The sequence below is a fragment of the Physeter macrocephalus genome, unplaced genomic scaffold (genome assembly GCF_002837175.3).
Source record: "Physeter macrocephalus isolate SW-GA unplaced genomic scaffold, ASM283717v5 random_55, whole genome shotgun sequence".
In the NCBI taxonomy this organism is placed as follows: Eukaryota; Metazoa; Chordata; class Mammalia; order Artiodactyla; family Physeteridae; genus Physeter; species Physeter macrocephalus.
The window spans coordinates 124,260-134,682 of record NW_021145340.1 but is presented as its reverse complement, the minus strand read 5'-3'; the positions used below and the strand labels follow the sequence as shown (position 1 = coordinate 134,682).

The 10,423-nt window shown below is 53.2% G+C and overlaps 2 protein-coding genes and 1 non-coding gene across 3 annotated transcripts in view; 2 read left to right on the top strand and 1 right to left on the bottom strand.

Annotated features, from left to right (window-relative positions):
* The window catches only part of EMG1 (EMG1 N1-specific pseudouridine methyltransferase), a 5,735-nt gene extending 2,137 nt beyond the window's left edge, over positions 1-3,598 (bottom strand). Inside the window, exon 1 of the mRNA XM_007108310.3 lies at positions 3,318-3,598. Within this exon, the coding sequence (XP_007108372.1) occupies positions 3,318-3,485 (168 nt within the window). The 5' untranslated portion in view covers positions 3,486-3,598. The remainder of the gene's footprint in view (positions 1-3,317) is intronic.
* Positions 3,599-3,739: 141 nt separating this feature from the next.
* PHB2 (prohibitin 2) lies at positions 3,740-8,618 on the top strand. Its single transcript, XM_055082263.1, has 8 exons — positions 3,740-4,000; positions 4,164-4,248; positions 4,564-4,643; positions 5,745-5,929; positions 6,336-6,465; positions 6,568-6,671; positions 7,086-7,163; positions 7,525-8,618. The coding sequence occupies exons 1-8, from the start codon at positions 3,874-3,876 to the stop codon at positions 7,603-7,605; spliced, it is 870 nt and encodes a 289-aa protein (XP_054938238.1). The 5' UTR covers positions 3,740-3,873; the 3' UTR covers positions 7,606-8,618.
* LOC112066386 (small nucleolar RNA U89) lies at positions 6,740-6,994 on the top strand. The gene has a single exon (XR_002892605.1). It is a non-coding gene; the product is annotated as a small nucleolar RNA U89 (small nucleolar RNA).
* Positions 8,619-10,423: the final 1,805 nt, after the last annotated feature.

Genomic DNA, 10,423 nt, shown 5'->3' with positions numbered 1-10,423 from the left:
GCCGGCTTCTCATTGCGGTGGCTTCTCTTGTTGCGGAGCACGGGCTCTAGGCGCGTGGGCTTCAGTAGTTGTGGCTCCCGGGCTCTGGAGCGCAGGCTCGGTAGTCGTGGTGCATGGGCTTAGTTGCTCCGTGGCACATGGGATCTTCCCGGACCGGGGCTCGAACCTGTGTCCCCTGCATTGGCAGGTGGCTTCTTAACCACTGCGCCACCAGGGAAGTCCCTAAACTGGATTTAATTTTAAAACCTATGGGTATTAGGCAAAGCCAGTGAGGGATTCTGCAACCAGGCAGAAGTGAGGTTAATGAGCAAGATTGAATGCTTGTTTATGACAAAAGCATTATGTATACACTGAGCAAAACATACACGGTCACTACCCTCAGTTTGCTTATAACAAACATGCACAAAGAGCTGCAAATCTGAGCAGGAAGAAATGTGAAAATTCTAATGAGGCAAGAGGTAGTTTAATCAAGGAACATTCTCATAAGTAAAACAAAGAGTGGCGGTTCCAGTTTTAGGGCATGTGAGCAATCGCTAAAAGAAACAATTGCAAATCAGAGCCCTGAGGAGTATTACAGGGTGGTCAATAAAAAGTTTAAAAACATACCAGTAAGTACAAACACAGGTTTTGAAAAGGCCAAGTTTTTATGTATCAACACAACATTTGTATGTCCGGCAACATCTTGAGATATGACTCCAAAAAGTTTGGGGGAAGAGGCATACAGATTTTGAAATTAACTGAGTAACTGAAATAACAAGAATGTCACAGAGAGTAAAACAAAGGACCAAGAACTAAGTCCATGGGACACTCTTAGTTATAGAAAAAAAAAAGAACCTCTTGAATAGAATCTAGTTTTGACCCATTAGTAAGTTATAACCAGGGTTTCGTTCTCTTAATGGAACAGAATAGAAAACAGCAGAGTACTTCAGATGTAGTCATGGTAAGTAAAGGCTTATGAAACTTTCGGCTTCATATAGTTGAGTGCGCATACTGGCTCACAATGTAATTTTTTTTATTGTGGGCTGTGGTTAATAAGCTTGAAAACCACTAACTAGAATAATCAGAGAACGAATACCATGCGTATTCTGTAATAGGCACTGGAGATACAAGAATTTTTAAAACCTTATTCTCTGTCCTCATTATAGCCTTCCAGTGGAAGAGACAAACTAAACAAGCACATGAGTATTTAATTCGAATTGTGATAAACATTACGAAGGAAATGGCCGCTGAGCCTGCGCGTCCGGAGCCTGTGCTCCGCAACGGGAGAGGCCACAGCAGTGAGAGGCCCGCATACCGCAAAAAAAAAAAAAAAAAAAGTAAGGATTGTGAGGACCTGATTTACACCAGGAAGGGAGTCATTTCTATGGGAAAGTAACATTTAACCTAATAACTGAAGAATGAGTAGCCTAACAGACTCAATAATTGTTAAATGAATAAACATTAAGTAGGAATTAATAAAGCAAAGAGTTGAGTAAAGGGTGCTTGCAGTTAAACAACTGCAATGACCTTAAGGTGTAAGAGAACGTAGTGCTTTCAAAGAGCTTAAAGAAGGCCAGTGAGGCTGGAGTACAAAGAATAAATGGAGGGGCTTCCCTTTTGGTGCAGTGGATAAAACCCTCTGCTCCCAACACAGGGGGCCCGGGTTCGATCCCTGGTCAGGGAACTAGATCCCACATGCATGCCACACTAAGAGTTCGCATGCCACAACTAAGGAGCCAGCGAGCCACAACTAAGGAGCCCTGGAGCCGCAACTAAGGCGCCCGCCTGCCCCAACTAAGACCCAGCACAACCAAATTAATTAATTAATTTTTTTAAGGGGGGGATATACGTATACATATAGCTGATTCACTTCATTGTACAGCAGAAACTAACAAAACATTGTAAAGCAATTACACTTTAATAAAAGATAAACAATTTTTAAAAATTGAAAAAGAATAAATGGAGAGTGCAGGCCCAGGTGAGGCTTGCAGAAGCAAGAGGTATCAGCACAAGGAAGACAAAAGCTAACAGTATGGAAGATTTCAACCAGCTATGGAGTCCATCACCCTTGGAGTACCATTCATGACAACTGGCCTAATTTATTCCAGAGCATGCTCTAGGAAGTTTAATTTGCCCACAGCCTTTTCAACTTGCTAATAAGTAACCTGAATCAAGAATAATAATAACAACTATTTCCAAGTGACAGAAATTATTCTAAACCCTCTCCACACATTAACTCCTTTAATCCTTCCAACAACCCAGTAAAATAGGTACTACTGTCATCCCCACAGATATGAAGAAATGAAGTGGTTAAGTGACACTCAGAATTAATAGCCTGGGAAGACAGCGGCAATGAAGTCAGAGATGAATATATGAACCTATAATTAGGTTAGAAATATCAATTATAGAAGAAAATTAAAGGAAACCTGATTAGCTGGTCATTAAAAAAAAAAAAAGTTTTCTAAACTGCAAGCTTAATAAAGTGCCAGAGTGGTTGAGGAAGAAAAGATGGAAATGAATTGCACTCAGATTACTATGGCAATGTACTACTTTTAAAGCACTTTCATTACAATCCCCCTGCAAAGTATTAAACCCCGCTTTACAAACTAAGGACAAACTTGTTTTCTCAAAATCACACACTTGAAATAAGTGTAAGAACCAAGATTAAAATCCGGGTCTGGCTTCTAAACCAGTGCTGCTTCTTCTGGCCCTACTCACTGAACAAGTTTAGTTCTAAACAGTATGAGAAACAATATCAGAAAGAATGAGAACACTGTACAAATGTTTAAGACAGGGAACTGCCGGATTTGTTCGGGAGAAGAGCCAAATGATAAGTAAAAATAAAGATGTGAAAGTATTAATGATAATCTGGTCCAGGCAGTGTTTTGAAATGTACAGTAATATAAAGGAGAGTGACAGACACCTTTCAACGTATTAAAACATTAAGCCCTTACAAACAAAAGGGTGGGAAGACTGAGCTACAGTAACTACCTTTCCCCTCTGCCTAGTGAGCTTGTCTTGGGATGAAGCGGGACGACGCGATGGACGAAAACCCCTTCCCCTTAGACGATTTTGGGGTTGGGGGTGGGGTTAGGGTTACCACAGAATCCTAGTAAATCAATCGGAAGCATGTGACGGCTGCAATGGGATTCAAGGGCAAAGAAAACGAGCACTGCCGACCCACGTTAAAGGAAGACACAGTCGACTAGACCACTCTTTCTCCAAAAGTATGTTTCACCTGTCTCCGCTTTCTCCATCCACTTTGAGCCCATCACCCTCACCCAACCTGGTCCCATCCTATCGATCTACTAGCTCTTCACCCCCTAACCCGAAACTACCTTGACTGTCTCCAGACTGGCCCCTTCCAGCACCACAATGAGCCTACGGCCTCCGATCTTGCTTCCCGCCACGAGTCGGGGCCGCTTGGGCGTCACAGCATCCCAGTCCTCTTCCTGCTCCGCGGCGCGCCGCTCTCGAGGTTGGAATCCACCCCCGGGCGCTGCCATCTTGCAACCGGCCCGGAAATTGTGTAACGTCCTTAAACTAGGGCCTCGCGCTCGCCCCAAACGCAAGCTTCCTTCCGTCTGCCATTTTGAAAGTGGGCGCTCGGAAATGGCGACGGCTGGCTGCAGGTGCTCCCGAAGCCGCTCTGGGAGGGCAGGGTTCCAGAAAGGGGCGGGAACTTCCAGAGGCGTGCTTCCTGTGCCGCAAGCTCGGGTCCGCCGTAGGCTGGGGGGGAGAGTTTAGACGGGAGCGCACTTCCGGTGCCCTTTCTCCCGCGAGCACCTGGGGCCCGGACCCTCGTGTGGAGGTTGCGATCAGTAAACTGGAGAGCTGTAGAGGCGGGCCGGCACCCCCTTCGGACCACTGGTGCCGCCGGCCTAAGGACCGAACATGGCCCAGAACTTGAAGGACTTAGCGGGACGGCTGCCCTCCGGGCCCCGGGGCATGGGCACGGCGCTGAAGCTGCTGCTGGGGGCCGGCGCCGTGGCGTACGGCGTCCGCGAGTCGGTGTTCACCGGTGAGCAACCTCAGCCTGCCCTCCGGCTTTCGCCCGACCCTTCCCGGACCCCTGCCCAGCCCCGCCAGGTCCCCGCGCTCACCCAGCCCCTCGCCCCGCCCCACCAGAGGCTGGCACGTACTCTGAGCCCGGCCTAGGCTGACCCCTACCCCTCTCCCTGCAGTGGAAGGAGGGCACAGAGCCATTTTCTTTAATCGGATCGGAGGCGTGCAGCAGGACACCATTCTGGCCGAGGGCCTTCACTTCAGGTAATGGCGGGCAGAGCGGACTGACCCTGACCCTGACCCTTCACCCTTGAACGCCGACCCACCTATGGCTGTGGGAGGACCTTCAGCGGGATTCCGCACCGCTCTTTACCCTCCTCACCCCATCTCCCAGAACAGTGCGTGCTGGCCAAATCTTCAGGAGCACAAACTGTTGTTCTCCGGAGGGAGAAGAGAATTTCTTTTTGACCGTGGTCATTAAGAGGAGGAGCAGGCCAAGAAACACGTGGTGAAGGAAAACCGGACAAAACTAGGGAAACTGTAGTCTCCTAATCCCTGTCCCTGTTCCCTCCCCTCCAGGATCCCCTGGTTCCAGTACCCCATCATCTATGACATTCGCGCCAGACCCCGAAAAATTTCCTCCCCCACAGGCTCCAAAGGTAGGTCTGGGCACTGGGGTGTCACTGGCAGTAAACAGGGGAGCTTGGCCAGAGACTAGGCAAGACGGGAGTGTCAGATCTCTTGGGCCTTGGTTTCCACCTCTACAAACAAGCTAAAATAAAGGTACCTGCTTCTGGAGTTCAAGCAGTACATTCGGGACATGCTGTGCGTTTGTACATTTTTCAGCTGTTCCTCCCCACCAGTGTAAACTCGGTGAGAGCATTGTTTGTCCTTTGTCTTAATCACTGCCTAGATCAAAGTCTTGTTTTAAAACCGTTCTTTCGGGCTTCCCTGGTGGCTCAGTGGTTACGAGTCCGCCTGCCAATGCAGGGGACACGGGTTCGTGCCCCGTTCCGGGAAGATCCCACATGCCGCAGAGCAGATAGGCCCGTGAGCCATGGCTGCTGAGCCTGCGCGTCCGGAGCCTGTGCTCCGCAACGGGAGAGGCCACAACAGTGAGAGGCCCGCGTACCACAAAAAAAAAAAAACAAAAAAAAAACACCTTTCTTTTAATTCTTTGACTCTTTAATCTACTGGTACGCTCTGTCCTGGGGAAACTTGGCTGCGCTTTTCACTGGTGTACCTGTTCTCTTCTGCACCATTCACAGAAGCTGTGCCTTTGAGATTCCCCAGACCAACCCTTACACACACACACACACACACACACACGCACACACAATGAGGCAGGTAGCTCACCTGTAACGTACTGTTTTGCACGATTTTTAGTGCAGGTTGCTTAACATTCCCGAAACCCTAGGCCCTAAGATATCAAGGATTCACAAAACACCTTCTTTGTTCTCAAGTCCTTACAGTCTAGTTCAGGATTACGATACAGTGTAACAGAGCCTAAAGTAGAGTAGCAAAAAGAAAGGTCAGCTTTACTGGAGGAGCGTTGTGGGTAGAGAAGACTTGACAGTGGACAAGGACGCATTTGGTCTGTCCGAGTCACTCCCCTCCCCGCGGGGCAGTTCCGGACCACGGGGCATTGCCCTGGGTAAAGAGAGAAGCCAGAGGAGAAAATGCGTGGGGAGGGAGGCTCTGCTGAGAAGCCAGGGGAGGCCCCCGTGGCCTTGCCCAGCCACTGCTCACCTCACTCTTAGACCTGCAGATGGTGAACATCTCCCTGCGGGTGCTGTCCAGACCCAATGCCACGGAGCTGCCCAGCATGTACCAGCGCCTGGGGCTGGACTATGAGGAGCGCGTGCTGCCGTCCATTGTCAACGAGGTGCTCAAGAGCGTGGTGGCCAAGTTCAACGCCTCCCAGCTGATCACCCAGAGGGCCCAGGTCTGACTCTGCTCCCGTCCCCGTCTGCGTGGCGTCAGCATTGCCCTCCTAGGCCCAGCGCACTGGGTGTCAGGAAAGGGTAGTGACCCGAGGTCCGTTGCCACCAAAAAGCTGTGCAGGTGGCCACCGTGGGAAACGAGAGCCAAGGTTGGAGCTCGATAGCAGTTAGTGTGGCGCGGCGTGGGAGAAAAGTGCTCCAGGCGTGCGTGTGGGGTTGGTACGGCGTGGAGGAGTCAGCGTGACCCAAGTCCTTCCCAGCTCGGCTGGCCTAGTGAGGAACTGAGAAAGCATTAGTGCGCTTTCTGCGGTTTTCCGGAGATCTGGGATTCTGGTGATCACAACAGCACGCCTTCCTCTCAGTTCTCCAGTCCCCTCAACGCCCCTCTCTCCTCCCCCCGGCCCCCAGGTGTCCTTGTTGATCCGACGGGAGCTGACAGAGAGGGCCAAGGACTTCAGCCTCATACTGGATGATGTAGCCATCACTGAGCTGAGCTTTAGCCGAGAATACACGGCTGCTGTAGAAGCTAAACAAGTGGGTGAGTCACAAGAGGAGTCAGGCAAGGGTTTCTGAGGAAGCAGGAGGAGGGATGGGGTTCCTGACACCTTACATCTGTGACCCCGATTCTCTCCCTCCACAGCCCAGCAAGAGGCCCAGCGGGCCCAGTTCTTGGTGGAAAAAGCGAAGCAGGAACAGCGGCAGAAGATCGTGCAGGCCGAGGGTGAGGCTGAGGCCGCCAAGATGATATCCTTCTGATGCAGAGCTCTCAGCCCAGTCCCTGGAACACTCTGCTCCCCATCCGGCCCTGTGGCCTGGCTGATGAGACTAAGGCGAATGCGAACTGTGCTCTCTGACCCCTGGGGGTTGGGGTGCCGGGTGGGATCTGAAGTCTTAGTGGGGCACCTGAGGCCTGGCTCCTCACCGTAAGGCAGATCAATAGCACTGCTGGCCTTGCCTCCATCTGTGCTGCTGCCTCCTGTTCCCGGCAGCTGCCTGCGGGGAGGCCTACAGGTGGGGGCAAAGTAGGGCTGGGCAAGAGCCACCTGAGCGCAACTTTGGATCTGACAGCCCAGAGGACGGCTGAGTGAGCGGAGTCATAAGGGTACGGCCCCAGCTGAGATCTGGCCTTGTGTGAACCCTTAACCCCACCCTGCTCACCTGGGAGAAGCTCTGGGCAAGAACCCAGGCTACATCAAGCTGCGCAAGATTCGGGCAGCCCAGAACATCTCCAAGACGGTGAGTGTGAGCTCAAGGCCGCCTTGAGGGGAGAAAGTGTTTCTACACATTGAAATGAGGGAATTAGGATCTTGCTTGTTCGGATTTCTAATCAAACTGGCTTCTCTGACACCCCTCCTCCCATCACAAACGAGGTCCCCTGGGCACCCCTGACCTCTTGTTCGTGCCTCTTGTGGACCTAACGCATCACAGTTGCTCGCTGCTCTGGATCCTTGTGTGAGCGCAGAAACCGTGGCTCTCACGTCGCCACATCCCTGTTCGTAACCCACACGTGTTCCACCAGTGGTTACTGAATTGCAAGGGTAGGAATCAAGGTCTTTTTTCCTTGGTACAAACGTCCGTCTTACTTTCTGCCCTGTAGATCGCCACATCACAGAATCGCATCTATCTCACTGCTGACAACCTTGTGCTGAACCTACAGGATGAAAGTTTCACCCGGTGAGAGATATGTCCTTCAGGTGGGGTGCTGACACAGAACAAGGGCCGGAGTCTGGCCGCTTGGGCTCTGGGGCCTGTTACCAGCTTACTCGTGTGACCCTTGAAAACACCATGTCTCTGAACCAGTTAGTAAAGTGGGTGGTTGACAATTCCTAACTTGAATCTCACGGGATTGATTTTATGCGATCCAATGGGATTATTCACGTAAAAAGCACTTTTTAATTATAAAGTTTTAAGTGAAAAGTGGTAGAAGATGATATTGGCTGTTCTTCCTCGGGAGCTGCTCTGGGGCACGGAAGGATGCTAGGAAAGCAGGGCTGAGAAATGGCAGTGGCCAGGGAGCAAGTCTTTCCAGAGCCTGAGATTCCTGGCTTCCAGCATGCTTGTCTTTTTCTCTTGGGAGCGAAGGAGGGTTTAGAGTTGGGTGGGGCACGAGACTGTCATATCACATGTACCTTTCTCTTGTTGTTCTGTGTTCCGTTCATCTGGTGACCTGGCGTCCACAGGGGAAGGTAAGTTGATGGTGCATCCTTGTTTCTATGGGGTCCTGCCTTTTCCCCACATCACCTTTCTCACCTCCCCACCCACACATTCAGGGAGGAGGGTAGTTGAGGGAGTGGCCCGAGGTGCTCTGCCTCTCACAGGTACGTCCCCTAATAATGTCACCGTCTGTCTCATTTCCACAGTGACAGCCTCATCAAGGGTAAGAAATGAACCGCTGAACAAGAACTCCACCCCCAGGGACGAAGTGGATCTTTTTCTTCCCCGGTTTTTGAGGAGCCGGCTTGGGGCCCTACCCCGCCCCCACTGTCATGTGATGGTCCCTCTGCATCTGTCCTCCCAGCTCTTCTCGGATGAACAAAGACTGACCATTTTCAGGGGAGTGACTTTCCTCCCTGTGTCGGCCAGGGGTGTTGGGACAGTGTGTGATTGATTGCCTGCAGGGTTTGTTCCTCCCTCGCGGTCAGAAGCAACAACCACCACCCCAGAGATTCTCAATAAATGTTTATTACTCAAGCTGAAGTCAAAGCCTCTGGTGTCTGAACTGGGCTGGGGAGGTACGCATGCGCACGCTCACACCGTGCACTCCTGGGTCCTTCTTCGTCTCTTCCAGCAGGGGGCGCGAGGACACCGGCCAGGGCAGGTAGGCAGAGCCGGGGCCTGCTGCTCTCACCCTGGAGGCCAGCAGAGCCGGATCCAGAACAGGACCCAGGGAGGGCACTGCGAGTCCTGGAGCCCGAGGCCAGCTGCACTCCCCACCCCACCCTCCTAAACCGCATCACCCCTCTGCTCACCAACATCTCCTTTTTTAAAGGCTGGAGCAGCTGTGCCTTTGCTGAGCTAGACCAAAAATCTGATGACCCCAACAGGAGCTGCTTCCTTGGCAACAGGGCTCCATGCAGCTGTGGGGAGACCACTTGTGCTCATCAGGGGGTTTACGTGTTCAGACGGCTGGCGGACCGTGTCGCCTGCTGCAGACCACCCACACTTCAGTCTCTCAATCAGGGCTCGACCTCTGGACGTGGGCTCTTCATTCACTCCCACAGCCCTGGGCCCCCGACAGGACAGGCGCCTCCTCCCTTCCCGGCGCCGCCCTCGCTGAGGGTCGGGCGGCAAAGAAACGAGGCCGCTGGCTGTGCCCACGTGCCACCGCAGCCGTGCCGGGACGAAAGTGTAGGCGGGAATCCTGGAATTCTTAGTGGCGGGGTTAGAGGGCAGAGGGCCTGGGTTCACCTTCAGCGGCTTCGCTTTTTGAAGAAAGTAGATTAACTGTCCCCTGCTCTGCAGGTTGACTGTCATGAAAGGGACGGGGAGACCAAGCAGATGTGGCCGCCCCAGCCCTGAGGAACTGGAAGCCCGAGGTGAGAGGTGAACGAGCAGAACGAGTCCACCCAAGTCCCACGTTTTATTTCCTTCGCATTCCCGAGGCAGGAAGAGGATGGAGGTGCCCAGAGAACCAGCGTCTTTCCAAGTCCCGCTGTGTCTCCGAGGCAGCCATTTTGTCTCCTCCCATTGTTTCCCTTTCCTAGAGACTTACCCCCCTGCTCCGCAGGGGTAAAGGTCAGAGGTTGCTGGTCTGGAGGCCTCCGTGGTCTTCAGGGCTCCCTGAAGGTCATTGCCGAGGGCACCGGCCGGGGTCCATCTTTACCAGACAGTGTTAGGAGCTTCGCCATTAGACCATCCAACACTGTGCTGGAAGATGGACCCAGAGCCGGCCACAGGCGTCCGGGCTGAAGCCGCCGGTCTCTCCAAGGACCCTGGCCGCAGGCCAGCTGAGGTCTCCTGAAAGTCTGCGAGCCAATCCCCAGCTCAGGGTCAAGCTGTGGGTTCTGGATCCTCCAGGTGACGAATCACACTGGGTTGGGGGAGGGGCTGGGGCCATTGTGTCCCTTCCGTGGGCAACCAGCCAACAGCCAAACGAGGGCCACCTCTTTCTCAGCAACCTCTGCTCAAGAGGAAGGGGCCTCCAGGGCAGGGGGAGGCTCGGGAGTGGGCGTCACGGCCAGCTGGGCGCTGGGGGCCCGGGGCGGTGGACGTCGCTGGCACGGGGCAGGGGCCTCCATCATTACCCGGCAGTATTAGAGACTCTCAACCGGCACCCAAACACTGCTGGGTAAGACGGGGGCCCCCACCCCACCGCCCGGCCGGGCCGGCAGTCCTCGCCGAGGCGCCCGGTGGAGCTGCGGAGCCCCGGCTCCCCTCCCCCACCGCCCGTGTCCCCGGGGACACTTCCGGGTGAGCCCGGCAGCCGCCACCAGGCCCACCCGGCGTTGCTGATCCAGATCCACTGAGGCCGGGTCAAGGCTTCGGAAGCCCCCCCC

Bases quoted from the DNA above. Each gene is read 5' to 3' on its own strand.
- PHB2 (XM_055082263.1), top strand. From the start codon at position 3,874: ATGGCCCAGAACTTGAAGGACTTAGCGGGACGGCTGCCCTCCGGGCCC. The intron at 4,644-5,744 runs GTAGGTCTGGGC...CCTCACTCTTAG, and splicing joins CTCCCCCACAGGCTCCAAAG to ACCTGCAGATGGTGAACATC. The intron at 7,164-7,524 runs GTGAGTGTGAGC...TCTGCCCTGTAG, and splicing joins CCCAGAACATCTCCAAGACG to ATCGCCACATCACAGAATCG.